Genomic DNA, 22,204 nt, shown 5'->3' with positions numbered 1-22,204 from the left:
AAAAAAAAAAAGAAAAAAAAATTCTACCTTATGTCAAGCTATTTTTTTCAAGGAGAGAGTATATACATCTGTGGGTAAAGGGCAGAACTAATGCAGGTTAAACATTTTAAGTACCATATTGGAAAGTGAACAAATTTGAGTTATGCTACCATGGAAACCTCCTTTTGGAAAGAAGAGGAATTCTCAGGAAATGTAGCAGAAATAGCCAAAGGTAGCAGATTGGAAGAGTTGACAGTGGGAGTAGAGTAGGGTGAAGCAGGCTCACTCAGTACCATCTTGACCTTCGCCAGTAGCTTCTGGTTTCAAGGAACAGAGACCACTCTAAATAGCTGAAGTGCACAGGAGGTGTGTCCAAACCATGTCAGGAAATCTCACACACACAGCATTAGAAGCGCAGCAAGGCCCGGGAGGACAGAAAAGCTCCCCAGGCTCCTCTTTCCCTGCCTCCCTGCTGGGGCAGCTGCCTTTCACAACTCTGCCCTACTCTGAATGACCATGGTATGGCTTATTGTATTTATTCATTTATTTTCAGGTGGAGTCTCGCTCTGTCGCCCAGGCTGGAGTGCAGTGACACGATTCTCACTGCAACCTCTGCCTCCCGGGTTCAAGCAATTCTCCTGCCTCAGCCTCCCGAGTAGCTGGGACTACAGGCACGCAATACCATGCCTGGCTAATTTTTGTATTTTTAGTGGAGATGGGGTTTCACCATATTGGTCAGGCTGATCTCAAACTCCTGACCTCAGGTGCTCCTCAAGCCTCCCAAAGTGCTGGGATTACAGGCATGAACCGCTGTGCCCAGCCCCCTCTGTGTGGCTTCTACTGCCAGCTTGTGGGTTTCTGCACCTTGTCAAGCTGGTCCCCAGTGTGTGACTTCAGCCTGCACTGGACCATTTGACCAACTCGGTTATTTTGTGCTTGAGAGCTTCAAGAACATCTAACTGAGCATTCCCAGCCTTTGACTGTTGAACCCCGAGTCAGGTGTCTCTCTGGTCCAGTGATCTGTGGCTTGGGAGTGTGAAGACAGTGCTGTGGGGAGGGTAGGAGGCAGTGGTGGAATCCCAGGTAAGGTAAAAAATTATGGAAAGGGCCATTCCTCGTGTTTGCAATGGCACATATAAGGTGACAGGTCGTAGCAGCTTGGGGAGAGGGAACAGGTTGTACCCACTGGCAGTCAGAGTGACATACTAGCCAAAGATTGCTGAAGACCTTATGGGCATGGGCATCTGCCTGGTGCCCAAGCCTGCCACCAAGCTCTGGTCAGGAATGCAGAGTGCTGACTGGGCAGGGACTCCAGTTACCAAGGTGCCAAGGGCTTTGCCTTCTTCAATTTTTGCTGCTTCTGTTCCCCAAGCCTAAACACAAAAGTTGGATGCTTCATTTAATTTTTTTTTTTTTTTTCTGCATCTCTTTGAGCTCACTACATATGCCTTATTCCCGCTGTAATGTTGCTTTTACTAAAGTGAAATGGAGTCACATGTTTGGAAGCACCCGCTGTCTTTACATAGACTTCCCAGAATTCTCTGTCAGCCCTTTATTTGTTGAATGTCTTTAGGAAAAATGCTTGCCTGTATCTGGATTCTATATCAGAAAATTTGAAATACTACGTTTTTAGTCTAACTTCCTGGCAGTACTGATTTGGTATAAAAGGGGAGAAAATATCCGTGTTATTACTACAGTGGTTGTACCTTTGTAGTGGCTTCAGTTGTGTTTTTTGTTTTTACCTTTGTCTACACTTGCATGCACTTCTCTGGAGAAAACTCTGGAGGAAGAAATTGTTCAGAAATCTTGCTTTGGAAAAAAGATAAGTTTTAGACCCAATAAAAGTGAAGTGAATATGGAAGAGGGTTCTTTTTTTTTCCAGAAAAATTCAGGCTTAAGTGTTGAATGCAAAGGTTTGTGGTTTCTGTTTTTGCTAATCAAGGCTGAACAGTTACCACTTGTGATAGTCTTTTATCCTACGTTATACTTTTGATGAATTTTTAAAGAAATTAATCTCTCAAAACTTAACAAAAAGAATAAAAGTCAATAAATCCATGATATTATGGCTGTATCTTTTTCCCCTTTACTGCATTATTTAACCCACATTATAATTTGAAAATTTATCTTGGAACTTTAACGTCATAGAAACGTTGGGTTTGGAGATTGCAAAATAAAAAAGATCTAGGGCAAAAACAATGCAGTAAAGATCCCTACTTATCTATGTGATGTAATTACTTTTTTTCCCATCAGTCCCAAAACAGAAAGAGCAGATGTCTCACCACGAAACTAGCAAGTGGAATGAAGAAAGAAAAAATTGGTTATAATTTGGACAAACTAATTTGCTGAGGGTTTATTGGAACACCTACCCCACTGGCTTGCGACAGCTAGTTTCTCCTGTAAGATTTATTGTCAGGGCCTGGGATACTGATATAGAAGATTAAGTTTGAAATGTCAACCTTTACCTAGGGGAGGAAGGGAAAGATTCATTTCTAAGTGACTCAATACAGCATCAAACTTTTGAACTACAGTGAAAATCCAGGATCAACTTGTGACTATGATTGGCAGATTTGGAAGGATTTCTGGGGGTTGTTGGGAGGAAGTTTGCTCTGTTAATGTCATCAGGACCTAAAATTCTGTACTGTCAAGTTGATGGCCTGGGCTGAAGAAGTTTTAGAAGGAGGTAATTTCAAGTTGCTGAGGAAGGAATTTAGCTTTTATGGCAAGAATTAATAGGGCTTTATCAAGGAATAAGGTGCCTAGAAATGGTCATACTTAAGTTTGGGGCAGAATGGGGGTGGGGGCTAAGAACAATCCACATGTATCATTAGGCTCATGAAAATCATTCAGAGACTTTTCTGCAGCACAGCATATTGCTAGTTCCTTCCAGCCCTCCCTTTGCTCATTCTGTTTTCAGATCTAAGCTCATGTGCACATATTTGTCTTCCTCAAGAGACGCCGCTGTCTCAGCAATTAATAAAATAATTGCTTATTGAAGAAAGATATCGATTTCTGGTATTGCCAGAATCACCTGTGACCTCATAGGGATATTGATTAGAGCCTTATATTCTAAGGCCAAGGATGTGGGTGTGAGTTTTGTACGGGCCTCTTCCCAAAATCTGCATCGTTTTTCTTCTACTACATGCATGTAGGTTGCTTATTAAATATGAGCCCTTGGTCACAGTAGCAGTAACTGACAGTGGTTCCAACAGTGCAGATCATCTGCTCCTGGAAAAACAAAGTCTGTGCCCTCCAGAGTAAAGGAATCACCTCCAAAACCCCTGCATTTTATCCCTGCATTTGTATTTGTTGTAGAAGTGAGAGGGATGTTTTTTCTTGGGCAGTGAAAGTCCTCTGTAAAAATGAGAGTAAGATGGTCATAACCATTTCACATAGGGAGCTTATCTTTTTTTAAATGTTGAATAAGTTATAAAAACTTCAAAAATATGTACATACCACATGATATCACTAATATTAGACACAAATGTTTTTCTCATTCTCTTGTTGCCACACTACTTTCATATATCAGTGTGTCTTGACAAAAGCATATTTTACAAAAGTACGAGATTCGCTTTCTTCGTCTAAGCACTGCATGATACACCTGCTAGAACTCAATAAATGTTTGTTTAATAATGACTCATTAAATTGACCCAATATGTTTGTTCCTTACTTTTCTCCCATCCCGTTATAGTCCTACAAAATTAGTTCTGTGTTGTGGCTTTTGCAATCCGTGTTTTACCAGGCTGTGCGTGGTTGAGATTGTTTGCAGAGGGCATTGAGTAACCTGCCAGTTCTGAGAAGTTTCTGACGTATGCTTTTCTAATTACTCAAAAGCAAATGAATGTTTGGCAAATGGGATCTTTGTCTTTTTTCTCCAGAGCAACATGGAAAACCTGACTACACGTAAAATACTTTTCATCTTTAATGGGAAAGAAGTATTTTCCTACACAGACCTCCCCCCAAAAAAAGAAAAAAAAAAATAGGAAAGAATCAGTAGACATCATATCTTATCTGATTAAAGCTGTGCGTTTCCATAAGCAGTCCTGCCTCCTGTGTAATCTGGAGTGAATTAAATTCAATTTCCTATTGAAGAGATGACCATCACTCATTTATTCATTTTGGGTAACTTAATAATAAAAGCTTTTACTGTTTTAACGTTTTCAAAGGAGGTTTGTTTTCAAAGGAGGTCGACTTGCTGATTCTTTTCTTCTTATGCTGTTTTTTCTTTAGAAATTTCACAAATAGCATCATAATCATAGGGCCAGGAAAAAAGGATGTGAAAAAAAGTTGACCCGCAATCCTGTTAGCCCCCGAATCTTTCCGTGGTTTTCCTTGCTTCCTTCCAGATCCTTTCTCTTTAAATATGCAATAGTTGTAGAATTTATGTCTTTTACTCATAAAAGTCAAGGTTAATTAAGTCCTCCACCATAGGCATGTTTTATCTGGTTAAATGACAAATGGATATGCTGCACTTTGTGTATCAGTTGTGTTCCCAAAGTTGTATATGACATGTCCCATTTTCACGTGATCTTAAATCATCAATGAACTTCAGTGTGTCTTTGTTTCTGAGCACTTTTCAGTTGGCCGTGGTCCCTAATCCTTGCTCTTTGTGCGTCTCTGTATAAAAATGCTTAAATATTACAGAAGCTCAGCATTTAGTAACTACCTTTCCCATCCCTCCTGACCCCCTCCGTTGGCCCTTATGTAACTTCCACTTTTTACTTCTCAGTTCTTTTTAAGCAGAACACTTACCTTCTAGCTATATGAGAACAGGCTATTTAAGGGTTAGCCAGTGGTAGAAATTGATATACGTTTGATTTATGGAAGCATTGATAGGTTTTGACTTTGAAAACCTGCCTATTGGTAAAATTGGAGATGTCCACATATTTGCAGATTTTCCCACAAGCGTTTGTGAAGTGTCACGCTTTGGCACTCTGTCGAGTGGCACAGAAGATAATGAAGGTGTGTAAAAGTTTGTTTTTATCGAGGAATGTGTCACCTATTTTTTTATTTCTCCTTAGGCTTTTCTTCATATTCTTTGACTTACCTGCTTTCACTATTGGAAGCTTGTATTTATATTTATATTGACGTGTGGATAATGTTCCTCAGTTATTTCCTAATCTGCTAAGTTACATGTTTTGGTAGACAATCGCATGTACAGCTCTTTCATTTTTAGTATTTCTTTTGCATATAAGTTGTACATATTCATTGCAGACAAATTAGAAATAGGTATTAGCAATATAATGTATGAAATACAGAGACGAACCCATCTTCTACATATAATTACTGTTAATATTTTGGTATGTTTTGCTTTAAGCCTTTTTAGTGTAATATATGCCTATGTATTTTTTCTTAACTAATATTCTTACCTTGTTTTGTAACCTGATGTTTTTTCAGTGTTAGATTGTTTAGGCTTGCAGGAGGTGGAGAGTGTGACTTTTTGTCTACTTTATTCATTCCATTTTTAAAAGAACGTAGAATAATATTTGGCATGGACTTTGGATTTATTTATTTAGAAATCTGAAATATAATAAGCTTGTGTATTTTAGTACAAATTCATACTTAAAGCATGGTTGAATGACAGTTTTAGATTTCAGCAAACTTTGAGAGGTGATTTTTAAAAAATTCTAAAACGTTCACATCTGCTTCACATTCATTATTTAAAATGAAAACAGAGAAGCTCACACATGCTTGATAAATCCGGAGAATATGAAATGATTAAGTTTTTACGTGCTTTTAGACGATAGCTAAGTCCTGTAAGTCTAGAGACCCCATCTATATAAGACATCATTCTACACATATTCTCAGCACAATTCCTGCTATTTAGTAAGGCCTGAAAAATCTGGGCCAGGCATGGTGGTTCATGCCTGTAATCCCAGCACTTTGGGAGGCCAAGGAGGTAGGATTGCATGAGCCCGTGAATTCAAGACCAGCATGGGCAACATAGTGAGACCCCATCTCTACAGAAAATAGAAAAGTTACCTGAGCATGGTGGCACATGCCTGTGGACCCAGCTACTCAGTAGACTAAGGCGGGAGGACTGATTGAGCCCAGGAAGTTGAGACTTCAGTGAGCTATGATCTTGCTACTGCACTCCAGCCTGACTGACAGAGTGAGACCCTGTCAAAAAAAAAAAGAACCTGAGTTAAATGGATAGTTGAAGTACAGAGGGACAGAACCTAAAAGATGAGGCAATTCACTCCCTTCCTTGTAGTGAGAGCAAAATTAGCCATCTCTTGAAATATATTTCTATCAACATATCCTTTGAAAATTTTTAGGTTGGACTTGGTGGCTCACACCCAGAATCCCGAGGCTGAGCTACTCCAGAGGCTGAGGTGGGAGGACTGTTTGAGCCCAGGAGGTTGAGGCTGCAGTGAGCCAAGATTGTGCCACTGCCCTCCAGCCTGGGCAACAGAGTGAGATCCTGTCTCCAAACAAAAACAAAAACACGAAATTATAATATGCAAAGAAGAATGGCAAATCTTTTTAATCACGCAAGGCTGCTATTTTCCTTTGCTTGCCACCTAAGCCATTTATTGCAGTCTCTTATAAAGGGACATGTATCTACAGGAAATGGAACTACAGGAAATTCGAGGCTCTGGTTATTAAACCTTCCTTCTGACTGCTCTGGGTCGCTGCATGTCTTCTAACAAGTGAAACGCACACACAGCCTCGCTCTAATTGTACCTGGAAGCTGGGTCACCAAAGGGAGGGATGATGATTCCAGATCAGCTTCTAACCTCCTCCCTTCTGCTCAGGTTGCCTTCATCAGACATCAGAATGATTCCCTGCAGAGCCGCGCTGACCTTTGCCCGATGTCTGATCCGGAGAAAAATCGTGACCCTGGACAATCTAGAAGACACCAAATTATGCCGCTGTTTATCCACCATGGACCTCATTGCCCTGGGCGTTGGAAGCACCCTTGGTGCTGGGGTTTACGTCCTCGCTGGGGAGGTGGCCAAGGCAGACTCGGGCCCCAGCATCGTGGTGTCCTTCCTCATTGCTGCCCTGGCTTCGGTGATGGCTGGCCTCTGCTATGCTGAATTTGGGGCCCGTGTCCCCAAGACGGGGTCTGCATATTTGTACACCTATGTGACTGTCGGAGAGCTGTGGGCCTTCATCACTGGCTGGAATCTCATTTTATCTTATGTGATAGGTATGTTTCTAAAAGAAGTCTAACGTGTGGAATGGAAGAAATCGCAGCCCTGTGTCACAGCCCTTAGGTTCAGTTGTAGGTGTTGGGTACATCACTTGATGTCTGTGTGTCTCATTTTTGTCATCTCTAAAATGTCTCCTCCTAATTACAGAATTTCCTGGGTTTTTTTTTTTTAAGACAGTCTTACTCTGTCACCCAGGCTGAAGTGCGGTGGCGTGAACTCGGCTCACTGCAACCTCCACCTCCTGGGTTCAAGCGATTCTCCTGAGTAGCTGGGATTATAGGCACCTGCCACCATGCCTGGCTAATTTTTTGCATTTTTAGTAAAGACAGGGTTTCACCATGTTGACCAAGCTGGTCTCGAACTCCTGACCTCAGGTGATCCACTCACCTTGGTCTCCCAAAGTGCTGGGATTGCAGGTGTGAGCCACGGCACCCGGCCACACAATTCTGTGATTTTTGCTTCATCTTTGACTATGCCTCTTAGTGGACTTGCAGACTTTTTAAGTTATAATTCTTTATTGCAAATAAAGTTACCACATTCCACAGTTATGGATTTGAACATTTGATGACTATTGTATGATTATAAATATCCAGATACTGTATATGTGATTAAAATTTTCAATCTTTTGTGAACTCATGTTTATCCTGTAATAGAGTAGCAAACGATGCTATGTTAATTTGCCCCCAGTGACTTCGTATCCTCTGTTCTGTTTTGGGAAGGTACGTCAAGTGTTGCAAGAGCTTGGAGTGGCACCTTTGATGAACTTCTTAGCAAACAGATTGGTCAGTTTTTGAGGACATACTTCAGAATGAATTACACCGGTCTTGCAGAATATCCTGATTTTTTTGCTGTGTGCCTTATATTACTTTTAGCAGGTAAGAAAACCACTTATGCCTCTCCCCAGGATGAGCCACACTATTTGTCTCAGGAAAATAGGTTACTTCTGAATTTGGGGCCTGAGTTCCCAAGACAAGGTCAGTATATTTATGCATTTATGTTACTGTTAGACATCTGTAGGGTTTATTACTAGCTGGAATCACATTTTAACCTAAGTCTAAATTTTGTGCAGTGGTAAAAATAGCGCTTCTGAGTAAATGGCACCTGGCACACACTAAATAATAGGATGAGGACGTTGATTTTTTTAATAATTAATTGCAGGTTTGCAGGAATAGCGGTGGTTTCAGTAAGGAAGAATGTATACTTTCTTGGCATTGTTTCATCTTACTAGATACAACTAGGGATATTTGCAATTTCTAGAACAAATTCTGTTTTTCTGACATGCTTTCATCTATATAACGTAGGCCTTTGGTTGTAAAGGAAGCAAGTTCAAATCACCTGTCATTTTGTAATGTTGACGTTATATAGACAAACATACTTAGTACTATACTAGGATTTTTCAGTTTTTGTCAGTATGGTAGCATAGTGGTTTTAAGAGGCACAGGAATTCGAATAACCAGATTTCAATCCTGCTGTGCCACTCACTCCCTTTAGAACATAGAACAATTTATATAATCTTTCCCTCACTCAGTTTGCTCATATATAAGATGAGGCATCAGTGTCTGCCTCCTATAGCCTTCTCATTCGGTTCCTAGTAAGCACTCACGTGGTGGTCAATTTTATTTCATAGGCATAGTTAATCCCTACTCTGTCTCCTTATATTTGTTTTAACTATTTGAACATTTTAGCTGCAATTACGGGCGTATGCCACCACATCTGGCTAAGTTTTTGTGGTTTTTGTAGAGATGGGTTTTTTGCCATGTTGCCAAGGCTGGTCTAGAACTCTTGGGCTCAAGTGATCCCCTCGCCTCAGCCTCCCAAAGTGCTGGGATTACGGGCGTGAGCCACCACGCCTGGCTAATTTTTGTATTTTTAGTAGAGACAGGGTTTCACCATGTTGGCCAGGGTGGTCTCAAACTCCTGACCTCAAGTGATCCCCTCGCCTCAGCCTCCCAAAGTGCTGGGATTACGGGCGTGAGCCACCACGCCTGGCCACATTTTCTATTTTGAGTCTCATTCTTACCTGCAATCCTGCTTATACCTATCAAGGATTACACTAAGAGTAAAAACCATGTCTGTTCCTCCTTCTTACTTGCTTTACCCTGAGCAATCTGCCTCATGCTTTCTTGTCCGACCTTATCTCTGTTTTCTCCCTTGTTAGAAGAGTGAGACAGAAATATCTTTCTCTTTTGAAACGTTTACTAGAAAATTATATAATTTTGAAAACAGCTTTACCCTTTAAGTGAGTCATTAATGAAATGTTTTATATAGGGATAGGGATAAGAACATGAACAACGTATATAGGTCTAAAATGTTTTGCATTTTGATTCTAATGTCAAGAGAAATTGCATCATTTGTTTTTCAACAAAGATTGATTTTTGTTTTGGTTTCTAAGCAGTCTAGCTTAGAAATAGAAACCGGTCTAGTGTGAAAGTATTTATATTGTATTTTATTTATTTACATCATATTTTATTTTATTTACATCATATTTGATCATTTTAATGAACTTAAAATATTCCACTTTAATCTCTAAATGATGAAAAGCATGTAGCTATGACACAGTCAGCACATAGTTTAATTCCACGGCAAGACTCAGGCCTTGGCTCATTTGTCCCGTGTTCATTCACCGTCATATCTTTCCTTTAATTATAGGTGAAGCTTATGTTTTAAACTCTGTCCTTAGAATCTTTGAAGATCAAAACCCCCTATTGGAAATCCCTATTCATATTGTAACACCCGATGTCTTGTGACATGAAGCAGTTGTTTTACTAAAGATACACAGGAAGTGTAGGCTCCGTTTAGATGAGATATTCATTGATGTCTAATCTGCCAATGGGAGATGAGACCTCAGAGTAGATAGTGCACATGCGCTGTTGGGAAACTTACGTGAACTATAAAGGTGGCTTTGTTATTCTCTGAGGTATATAGTAGCGGTTCCTAACCTAGCTTACAGTTACAGATTTGGGAACTGTACTGGCCATACAGCTTTCCTTTATATGGTTAATATATGATTCTAGGAATTACACAGGTAGAAGAACAAAATTCAAGTTCTGTCACCTCTGCTTAGAAAAATTTGCTTATTTGTTGCTGGGTGGTATATATATGGGGAAGAAACAAGTAAATCTGTGACATCGTCTTTTCACAGCGATCATTTGCTCAATAGTAAAAGATAAAGTTTCTTAGGTCCATAATTCAAATCTTTGATACCAGATGGGTTAAAGATATACATATGATAAATATAATTAGAAAAATGCTGGAAGGAAACAAAGTAGATGTTTTGGGTTAATGTTTAAGAGATTTTTTTTCAAGGTAGAAACTAAAAAGGGAAAATTTATTTTTTATTCTACTAACTTTTCTACATGCATATAATCAACAGTAAGATTAAAGGCAAAAACAAACTGGGAAAAATATGTGTTGTACATGACAGGCAGAGAGCTTATGGCATTAATATATAAATAAATTTTATAAATCAGTGTATTAGTCCATTTTCATACTGCTATGAAGAAGTATCCAAGACTTGGTAATTTATGAAGAAAAAGAGGTTTAATGGACTCACAGTTCCACATGGTTGGGGAGGCCTCACAATCATGGTGGAAGGTGACAGAGTAGCGGAAGAACGTCTTACATGGTGTCAGGCAAGAGAGCATGTGCAGGGGAACTGCCCTTTCTAAAACCATCAGATCTCGTGAGGTGTATTCACTATCACGAGAACAGCCCAGGGAACCGCCCCCATGATTCAGTTACCTCCCACTGGGTCCCTCCCTTGACACATGGGGATTATGGGAGTTACAATTCAAGATGAGATTTGGGTGGGGACACAGCCAAACCACATCGACCAATATGAATAGAATACCCTCATAGAAAAAATGGACACTTTAAATTGAGCCAAACTTTCCAGAGAATATTTTGATAATAGGAACCAACAGTACAGACCTTTGATGCCGTATTACCTTGCAGAAAATTATTGTAAAGAAGTCAATGGAAAGTGTAGAAAGATAGTTATAAAACAATTATGTCAGTGCTATTTATAATTGTAACAAACGAAGAGTGATCTAATTGTCTATAAATAAGGGATGAATTAAAAGTGCAGTACCTCAATATAGTCTAAGATGATGCAGCTGTTAAAAATGAGATTATATATTTACTGGCACAAAAGAGTGTGTGTGTGTATGTGTGTGTTTGTGTGTATGTACAAAACTTGGGAGGGAAAAGCATGGTTGATATTCTTTGTTTTTTTTCTGTGTCTTCAAAGTACTTGAATAGGAAATTGATCTAAATAGTGTAGAATAGTGTAGAAGAATGGGTGTTCCTTGTCACCCATTATTCTATATTCTATAGCTTTAATAGAATATAAAGCTATTAAAATGAGAATAGGTTTAACAAAGTACTTTTTTGGCACAATTGAAGAATTATCTTTGTTTATGTATTTTGTGTGCATGACAGATAAATGTTTTAGTGTTTACTTTTTAAAAGTTCACAACTGGGCCGGTTCTTGTGGCTTAAGTGCCTATAATCCCAGCATTTTGGGAGGCTGAGACAGGCGGATCACTTGAGGTCTGGAGTTCGAGACTAGCCTGGCCAACATGGCAAAGCCGCAACCCTACAGAAAATACAAAAATTAGCCGGATATGGTGGCACACACCTGTATTCCCAGCTACTCAGGTGGCTGAGGTGAGAGACTTGTTTGAGCACAGGTGGCAGAGGTTGCAGTGAGCCGAGATAATACCACTGCACTTCAACCAGGGAAACAGAGCGAGACTCTTGTCTCAAAAAAAGAAAAAATAGTTTGCAACCATTTACCTTGAAATTAGATGTTACTTTACCTATCATTGGCAAAGATGGCCAAAGTTACTAGAGTTATGTTTCTTAGAAAGTGTGGTGTCTTCTATAAGCACGACCCGCCTCCAAAATTGAGTTGGTTGTATTCAGAAGACCTTTCAGAACTAGCAGTAGAAGTGGATAGATGGAAATTAAAGATATGAATCCTGGTGAAAGAATATCTTAAAGCCCTGTATTTGCCTCAAAATGCCATTGCCTTTCCTGAAGATAAATAAACATGGCAATGCCCTTTCTTCTTCCATAGGTCTTCTGTCTTTTGGAGTAAAAGAGTCTGCTTGGGTAAATAAAGTCTTCACAGCTGTTAATATTCTGGTCCTTCTGTTTGTGATGGTTGCTGGATTTGTGAAAGGAAATGTGGCAAACTGGAAGATTAGTGAAGAGTTTCTCAAAAATATATCAGCAAGTGCCAGGTAAAATATTTGAGATGTTTTTTTTCTCCTTCTTGTTTAAGAAAATATTTTCAGTGGGTATATTAGGTCGTTTTTACTCTGGTAATAAAGATATACCCAAGACTGGGTAATTTATAAGGAAAAAGAGGTTTAATGGACTCACAATTCCACATGGCTAGGGAGGCCTCACAATCGTGGCAGAAGGTGAAAGGCATGTCTTAACTGGCAGCAGACAAGAGGCGAGAACTTGTGCGGGGAAACTTTCCCTTATAAAACCATCAGATCTTGTGAGACCCATTTACCATCATGAGAACAGCAAAGACCCGCCCCCCATGATTCAGCCACCTCCCACAACACATGGGAACTGTGGGAGCCACAATCCAAGATGAGATTGGATGGGGACATAGCCAAACCATACCAGAGGGCATATGTGAGTTTTCTTCTAGAGCAATGGTTCTCAAATGTCTTGCTTCTGAGACCCTTCTGAGAGGCTGTTCCATTCCTAGACCCCTCTTCCCAAACTCCTTTCAAACTTAAAAGTATAGGTGTGCTCCCTGTGTAGCAACTGTGTGAACCCATGCACCTGCTGGTTCCCCGCCTCAAGCTCTGCTCTGGGTTTAGGGGAAGAGCAAGGGAAGATCCTAACCATTGGGAAAACTTGATCTTTCCCCCCAGCAGTTTGCCACTGCTAAATAACGACGAGTATTTTTGACTCCTGCATCCTTTAGTTCTTCCTTCAGGACTACCATTCAGTTTTATTGTATTCTTTTAATGCTTTAGTAATCTTCAGACCTTGTTTTTTGGAGAATGTTTTTAGTTGCACAAGCAGACATAAGATTACACAAATACCTATTGCATGGAATGAGATACACCTGTATGTTTTTCTTGACATATGTTGTTTAGTCTTTCCAATAAGGGAAAAAATTGGTATCCTATAAACTTACATAGTTTTTAACATATAATAAAATATTCAGTTTCATTATTATCAATCAAGACAAGGATGTTTTATGTTTTTAAATGTCTTCTTAGGGAATGTTAGAGACATGTACTCTGCCTTACTCGATGCTTTATGAGTTGAAGAATGGATTCTCCTAAGAATAAGCATCCATGAGAAAAGGAGGTTTCTGGTCTTTGTCGTCCCAGAGCATGGCTCATATGTGGAGTCTCTGCTCCCAAAATCCTCCCTGGCTGTGGGTTCAGCTGGAGCTGGTCTGGGGCTTCTACATATGCTGTCAGTCAACCTGTAATTGGGTGTCAGTGACACAGGAAGGTCATTGTTAGGTACCATTGTTAGGGGCACCACCACATTCTGTAGCACAGGGTGAAGAGAGTAAGGTTTTAGTTTTATGTATATCAGCTTCAAAGAGCTGATAAACACAACCACCTTCCAAGGATATAGTCTGAGACAAGTTACCAGAAGGAGAGTTTTCTGTCAAAGTGACTTTCCACTGTGTTTGTTCTCTTTCTTAGAGAACCACCTTCTGAAAACGGAACAAGTATCTATGGGGCTGGTGGCTTTATGCCTTATGGCTTTACGGGAACGTTGGCTGGTGCTGCAACTTGCTTTTATGCCTTTGTGGGATTTGACTGCATTGCAACAACTGGTAAGAGCAGTGTCTTGGCTCAGTGTAGAAGAATGGGTGTTCCTTGTCATGCACGAGTACCCGTGTGTGGCAGCAGAGGGTCCAGGAAAGAGAGATGGGTTTGGGATAAGAAGGGCACTAGTTCCAGACCCAGCTGTGACACGTGCTGCTGATGATAAAAAGAAAGAATGCAACTCTCTGCCCTTGGTTTCCAGTTGGTAAGTTTGGGAGAGCAATTCCTATTGCTCAGATAGTAGGAAGATTCCCTAAAATAATGCATATGAAAAATACTTTGCAAGCTGTTGATTACTTTATAAATGTTAGTCATTATTACCGTCCCTAACCTTCTGTCCAGAAGTGCTATCACATGGGCCATACGTGATGATCATGTTCTTAAATGGTCTGTTTGTTAGTGGGAGAAAAAATATTGTGCCTGTTCTTTCTGTGGTATCTTATACAACATCATCATCATGCCAAAGTCACTCTCTAAATGCCTCCTCTATTTTTATGTCTTGGTATGGCCATACAATTGACCACGTTTTGAGTATTCAATCTCATCAGTGTACAAAGTATGCTGTTTTTTAAATTGAAATTACAACTTCATACAAATAGATGAAATAACTTCATCTGAAGCCTTCATACTTAAGGGCCTACGGAATGGCACAGCAGTCATTTAATCTCTGTAGATGAATCATTTTCCAAACGGATTAAGACTGCTATTCTGTCTCTAAACACTTAACAGTGCTGATATGTTATGGGTTTTGGTTGATTGGTTGGTTTTTTTCTTTCCTGGAGATAGGAAACTGACTGGAATGACTTTTCCTCTTCTCCCTCTGGGAATTGGTTTTTTTATGTAATAAGAAAGTACCTTCAAGAATAGAGGAAATTTCATGTAAAACAGATGGATCGGCCAGGCACGGTGGCTCACGCCTGTAATCCCAATACTGTGTGACGTTGAGGAGGGTGGATCACTTGAGGCCAGGAATTACTTGAGGCTGGGAATTAGAGACTAGATTGGCCAACATGGTGCAAACCATCTCTCCTAAAATACAAAAATTAGCCAGGTGTGGTGGCGTACACCTGTGGTCCCAGCTACTCAGGAGGCTGAAGCAAGAGATTTGCTTGAACCTGGGAAGCGGAGGTTGCAGTGAGCCAAGATCACACCACTGCACTCCAACTTGGGCAACAGAGCAAGACTCTGTCTCAAAAAAATAAAATAAAGTAAAATAAAATAAATACAGACCAAGATAAGAAAAGGGACAAAAGCAGAGAAGAATTACCCTGGAGAAAAGGAAGAATTTTGCACAATTTAATTTCTTTACCTATTGATGTTTTATTAAGCATACACATCTTTTGTTTATATTTCCTTAGGTGAAGAAGTTCGGAATCCCCAGAAAGCTATTCCCATTGGAATTGTGACGTCTTTGCTTGTTTGCTTTATGGCCTATTTTGGGGTCTCTGCAGCTTTAACACTTATGATGCCTTACTACCTCCTCGATGAAAAAAGCCCCCTTCCTGTAGCATTTGAATATGTGGGATGGGGTCCTGCCAAATATGTTGTCGCAGCTGGTTCTCTCTGCGCCTTGTCAACAAGGTACATTGCGTGGCCTTTGGGGCAGGGGCTGTTTGGGATTCTACAAAGTAGTCAGTGTCTAAAAATTTGCTTTTGTCTATTTAAAAAGTATCCTAATAGAAACAAAATATTGTGCAACTTTGTATTTAATGATTAGCTTGCTCAGAATTTCCATATAAAAATCTTAAAGGATAAACTCCCCTGCTGTTAGTTCAGAGTCAGTTTTTGAAGATAGTGATGGTCCAGGCTTCAGTAGAAATATATGTGGCATTGATACACACACACACACGCACACACACACAAATATATCTGTGGCACATAGTCATGTATATAGGCATTATGAAACTTCAGGATTCTTGTCCTAAAATGTTTCTGCATTGGCTTTGGTGATACTTGTAGTTCTTCAGACATCTGAGAATGTATGTACAGACTTTGCATTTGCTACACTCTGTTAGAGTAATACTGAGCCTATGTGAGTGAACACTTATGCTCTGTCTTTTAAAAATATAATGTGCTTTTTATTGTGAAACATGGAGACTTTTTCTTCTTAGCACCAATCAGAGTGCAGTTGGTCTAGAAATAGAAATTATCATTCTTAAATAAATGGTGGCAATTCATATAAATATGTGAAGAGAAAAGGGTCATTGAATCTCAAGTTTTCAGATTCTCAGTAGCTGCTTGTTTGAATATTTTAGAACTCATTTCCCAGGTTTCCTGAGCTACCCTCATTTCAATTAACCTATGATTATGAGTAAGATATTTCATTCTCGTTTTTTATCATGCCATACGGTAGAAGAGTCTTGCAAAGAGAAAATTAATCTTTTTTACCAGATTAGTAATGTTTTAACTGAAAATAAGGTTCTAGAAGTTTGAAAGTAGAAAATTTACTTTTAGTGTAATTCACCAACCTAGCTTTATTTTTCCCCATTCAAACTCCCTTTTATTTTCTATGTAATAAGAAAGTACCTTCAAGAATAGAGGAAATTTCATGTAAAATTTTAAATTGAAATTTGAACTTCCTACAAATAGTCTTTTCTTTAATTACATACCATTAAGACAATATTAAGTAGCAATTAGACACCCTTGGTTTCTCAGCCATCTGCTAGTGTTGAGGTTTATTTATTTATTTGAGACAGGGTCTCGCTCTGTCAAGCAGGCTGAAGTGCAGAGCATGATCATAGTTCACTGAGGTTCAAACTCCTGGGTTCAAGTGATCTCCCCAGCTCAGCCTCCTGAGTAGCTAGGATACAGGCACGTAACACCACACCTGGTTAATTTTTTATTTTTTATAGAGACGAGGTCTCGTTAAGTTCCCCAGGCTGGTCTTGAACTCCTGGGCTCAAGTGATCCTCCCACCTCAGCCTCCCAAAGTGTTGGGGTTACAGGCATGAGCCACCACACCATGGCCATACTCAATAAACCATGAGGTTTATTTTGAGTAGCTTCAAGTAATTTCAAAAGTCTGAACTCTGAAGATACCATGCCCCCATGGCCTTAGAAGGGATGGGCAAAGATTCATCTATGACCAAGCTCAACAGAGCCTTATTAAAGATAAAGAAGGCCGGGGGCGGTGGATCAAGCCTGTAATCCCAGCACTTTGGGAGGCCGAGACGGGCGGATCACAAGGTCAGGAGATCGAGACCATCCTGGCTAACATGGTGAAACCCCGTCTCTACTAAAATACAAAAAATTAGCCAGGCGTGTTGGCGGGCGCCTGTAGTCCCAGCTACTCGGGAGGCTGAGGCAGGAGAATGGCGTAAACCCGGGAGGCAGAGGTTGCAGTGAGCCTGAGCAACAGAGCGGACTCCGTCTCAAAAAAAAAAAAAAAAAAAGATAAAGAAGGGCCAGGCATAGTGGTTCACTCTTGTAGTCCCAGTACTTTGGGACACCGAGGCAGGAGGATCACTTAAGGCAAAGAGTTCAGGACCAGCCTGGGCAACATAGCAAGGCTCGGTCTCCTCAGAAACTTCAATAAATTGGCTGAGCATGGTGGCATGTGCCTCTAGTCCCAGTCACAGTTACTTGAGAGAATGAGGTGGGAGGATCACTTGAGCCCAGGAGTTTGAGGGCCCAGTGAGCTAGCTATGACCGTACTACTGCATTCCAGCCTGGGTGACAGAGTGAGACCCTGTTGCAAATAAAATAAATAAATAAGAAGGATTTTTAAATAAAATACTTTTTTTGTTTTCTCTTACATGGTTATTTTTCACAACTAAGTAATGTGTGAAATGGTGCAGCTAGTAAACAAAAGTAATTCCGAACATCTCAAGCCAAAACTGTCTTACTAAACTTCAGTTGCTAACTTTTCATCGTGGTCCCCTCTGTATACTACATTTACGTAAATTGATCTTCTTTGCCTTTTTCTACCTTGATTATTTTATGATGCTGGGGATTATTACTAACTTGATCCAATATCAGGGTGTATGAGAAAAAATACTGGTACAATAAATGCAAAAAATACATCATTATTGAATAAAGGTTGCAACTATTGCTTATGAAATAAAATTACTTAGTCTTTTCTTTAATTACATATCAAATTAATAATTTTATTTTCTAAGTTGTTGCTGCTAAAAATGTCTTAATACTGGTTTGGTTAAGTCTTAATTACTTAGTTTTAATTTGGTAATAATTGTGGGTACGTACAAATTACTTGCAATGTTGTTTTTAGTCTGGTAATTTTGCTGGGTACTACTTATCTGTAACAGAATAATGAATAGCACAACGGTAAATATTAGCAAATTTTTTAAATGCCCTATCATAGTGCATTTAAAAACAATGTGACATAATTATTAATATAAATAATATGACTTCATAATTACCACTGTCATGCTGAATATTATGCAATTATTTTATTTCCGTTCGGCGATGTAATCTTGCATGAATGTTTGCCATACTGCATGTGTTTGCTTTTTATTCAGTCTTCTTGGATCCATTTTCCCAATGCCTCGTGTAATCTATGCTATGGCGGAGGATGGGTTGCTTTTCAAATGTCTAGCTCAAATCAATTCCAAAACGAAGACACCAATAATTGCTACTTTATCATCGGGTGCGGTGGCAGGTGAGAGAGAGTTGACTTTCCTTAAGAAACGGGGGATCTTTTTCATCAAGGACTCTGCGTTAAAAATACAAAGCTAGGTGGTTTTCTGTTTTGATTTCCAAGAAGTTCAGTCACGTTTTTTGTGAATGTTTCCTAGTTTGAATTTTTTGGTTCTGCATTTTCGTGTGTCCAGTCTTTACCTGTGCATACCTGTCTAGAATAATCCTTAAAATAACTCATGTGTGAATTTTGAATTTTTCTGTTCTAGTCTTCTGGGCTCTATGTTCCCTTTACCCCGAATTCTGTTTGCCATGGCCCGGGATGGCTTACTGTTTAGATTTCTTGCCAGAGTGAGTAAGAGGCAGTCACCAGTTGCTGCCACATTGACTGCAGGGGTCATTTCTGGTAAGCTTTACAGACTTAGGCTTCTTGAGCATTGGACTGGAACGTTTAATTCGCATGCATGGACTTAGAAAGAGGGTCTGCATGCTGTGCATGTAAGTTAAAAAAAAACCAAAATCACTGGTAAATTAATGTACAGGCATTGGGATTAACACTGAAAATTGCGGTGGCGGTGGTATACTGAAGTTCATTCTTAATTGACCCTTTGGGGTTTTTTTTTTTGACTATTTTGTTATTTTAATATTTTGGCCTCTAACAAATGTACAAAGGGTTATAATGGCTCTCCACTAAATATCATGAATTGCTTTTCTGATGAACTAGCACACAAAATTATATCATTGATACATAAAGTTTCGATTAAGGAATTCTTGCTTAATTTTTGAAATATTAATTTTAAAATAATGATTGTTTGGTCTAGGATATACGTTGAATATTGCTAAAGGACCATAGGATTTTGTAAATGCTAAGCTTTACCTGTTATTAATAAGAAATGTCCAAGATAATTTATACTTGGGCGTTGTGATCACTGTCCTCAGTATGGTGAGCATCCTTGCTCCCAGGGCCATCGTAGCCATCTAACAGTTACGAATGTATATATCCTCTCCAACTCCATCAGGAATCTATTTTCCCTTTCAACAGTTTTGGTACTTAAATTATGTTCAGAAAATCCAGATTACTCGTCTTTTGGCACATCTTAATATCCATGTAAAATACCTTTGGCCAGATTCTTATCTCATGCAGAAAATTTCAGTGAGATTCTAGATCCAATGACCTTAAAGGTACTGTTACAGGAAGCAAAAGAAAGACTTTAGCAAACTTTATACGTAAAATAACGAACAATCTTGGCACTAGAAATTCAAACCAAAGTGACAATTTTGTTGAGGCTCTGAATTATTGGGAATTTAGGTTAGAAAAAGCTGTTGCTTCATTCTGTGTAAAATGGATTTTTTTTTTCAGGATCAGAATGTATTTGTTTAAACACTTTCACTTTGTAAACATTTTCTTATATATCTGGCCCTTTCTTTTTTTTTTTTTTTTTTTTTTGAGACGAAGTCTCACTCTGTCGCCCAGGTTGGGGTGCAGTGGCGTGATCTCGGCTCACTGCAAACTCCACCTCCCGGGTTCACACCATTCTCCTGCCTCAGCCTCCCGAGAAGCTGGGACTACAGGCACCTGCCACCATGCCTGGCTAATTTTTTTGGATTTTTAGTAGAGACGGGGTTTCACTGTGTTCGCCAGGATGGTCTCGATCTCCTGACCTCGTGATCCGCCCGCCTCGGCCTCCCAAAGAGCTGGGATTACAGGCGTGAGCCACTGCGCCCGGCGAATCTGGCCCTTTCTTAAACATATGTTAGACGGTCAAGCCACTTATTTTCTCAGGCCTAGATTTCTGCCCCCCTAAAATGAAGGTTTGCCCTAGACGATGTGAAGCCTATTTTATTTTTAAACAACACATGTTAAACATAGTTTGTAAATATTTTTTGACAGTCATACATTTTATTTAACTTATAAAAAATTTTCTCTTTCCAGTAAAATAGTTGCCCAGTAATGATCCAGAATTTTTAAAAGTTTATCCTTCTCCATTCAGGAAGAATTGAATTTGGTGGCATGTTAAGATATTAAAATTAATAATTACAAGAAGATAATTATAATAGACTACTTTATAAAATGCTCTAAAATATTTTTGTTATTTTATACTCCCATACCTTACTTTGCTTATTTTTAACTTGGATTAGTGAGCTTGTGTGGACAATTTATCATTTTCTTCTCTCTTGGCTACCTTATTTGGCTCTCTGTGATTTTTAAATATACCGAAATTGTAATAATCTGATGTATAAGTATATGAGCAATGAAGAATTTTCCTCCTTTTTTTTTTTTGGTTTTTTTTTTTTTTGAGACATAGTCTCACTCTGTCACCCAGGCTGGAGTTGAGTGGCACAATCTTGGCTCACTGCAACCTCCGCCTCCCGGGTTCAGGCAGTTCTCCTGCCTCAGCCTCCTGAGTAGCTCTGATTATAGTCACGTGCCACCACACCCAGCTGATATTTTTTTTAGTAGAGATGGGTGTCACCATGTTGGCCAGGCTGGTCTCAACTTCCTGACCTCAAGTGATCTGCCTGGCCCGGCCTCCCAAAGTGCAGGGATTACAGGTGTGAACTTCTGTGCCCAGCAAAGAATTTTCAAAGTGAGGCATGCAGTGTGTTAAAAGAAACAATGTGATCTTGTAGAAGGAACATGGTGCTGTTGAATGAGGGAAACTCTGCCCTGACGGGTAGTCGTGGCCTTGCTAAGTTAGCCTGTCTCTAAGATGGGGATAATCCTGTTAGAAAAACCACTCACAGTTGCTGAGTTTGGGGTCAAAAATTGTCACATCCAGCCATTTTATATGCCTAAACCTAAATTATTTCCCCCCCCATAGGATCATTGACTCGAAGGTAAAATGAGATCACAGAGATTTAAATCTTGGAGAGGGATCTGAAACATCATATAAACGGAGTGTGTTGTTATCTACTTACTCTAACAGGGAAAACTGTGTGCTAAATTCAAGTTAATATTGTCAGTATCTTGATGTTTCAGTGGAGAAAACAGTTGCTTAGTGGAAGTTAAACTATTTAACTGTGTACAGTATGTTTTGCCTCTTAATATTTTGAGATTTGGTATGCAGGCCCAGAAATTGATCGCTCAGATCTAGTAAGTCTACCTGGAATGCATGGCTCTAATCGTAGTAGAATTTAGCCTGTTTCAGAAACATAATTTAATTGAAAATTATTTTATTTTATCACTATTACTAAAATAAATTTCAGTCAGGTGGGTCACTGTCACACCTGTAATCCCAGCATCTTGGGAGACTGAGGCCAGTGGATCACTTGAGGCCAGTTCGAGACCAGCCTGACCAACATGGTGAAACCGTACCTCTACGAAAAATACGAAAATTATCCAGGTGTGGTGGCGCACACCTGTAGTCCCAGCTAGTCAGGAGGCTGAGATATGAGAATCACTTGGACCAGGGAGGTGGAGATTGCAGTAAGCCGACATCATACCACTGCACTCCAGCCGGGGTGACAAAGTGAGACCCTGTCTCAAAAAAAAAAAAAAAAAAAAAATTAGCCGGGTGTGGTGGCGGGCACCTGTAGTCCCAGCTACTCAGGAGGCTGAGGCAGGAGAATCACTTGGACCAGGGAGGTGGAGGTTGCAGTGAGCTGAGATCAGGCCACTGTACTCCAGCCTGAGTGACAGGGTGAGACTTC

At 39.7% G+C, this 22,204-nt stretch overlaps 1 protein-coding gene across 2 annotated transcripts in view; it reads left to right on the top strand.

Moving 5' to 3' along the window:
- Positions 1 to 22,204, top strand: part of SLC7A2 (solute carrier family 7 (cationic amino acid transporter, y+ system), member 2) — a 38,773-nt gene that overhangs the window by 3,996 nt on the left and 12,573 nt on the right. Inside the window, exons 1-7 of one of the 2 annotated variants that reach the window (XM_011934878.1) lie at positions 1,546 to 2,375; positions 6,735 to 7,132; positions 7,856 to 8,011; positions 12,217 to 12,382; positions 13,832 to 13,965; positions 15,316 to 15,538; positions 18,436 to 18,575. In XM_011934878.1, coding sequence (XP_011790268.1) covers positions 6,757 to 7,132; positions 7,856 to 8,011; positions 12,217 to 12,382; positions 13,832 to 13,965; positions 15,316 to 15,538; positions 18,436 to 18,575 — 1,195 coding nt within the window. In that variant the 5' untranslated portion in view covers positions 1,546 to 2,375; positions 6,735 to 6,756. Of the gene's footprint in view, positions 1 to 1,545; positions 2,376 to 6,734; positions 7,133 to 7,855; positions 8,012 to 12,216; positions 12,383 to 13,831; positions 13,966 to 15,315; positions 15,539 to 18,435; positions 18,576 to 22,204 lie in introns of those variants that run through there. The other variant, XM_011934880.1, reaches the window with a different exon arrangement.

This window comes from Colobus angolensis, unplaced genomic scaffold, assembly GCF_000951035.1.
Source record: "Colobus angolensis palliatus isolate OR3802 unplaced genomic scaffold, Cang.pa_1.0 Scaffold14, whole genome shotgun sequence".
NCBI classification, from domain to species: Eukaryota; Metazoa; Chordata; class Mammalia; order Primates; family Cercopithecidae; genus Colobus; species Colobus angolensis.
This window is presented reverse-complemented; position numbering and strand designations above follow the sequence as displayed.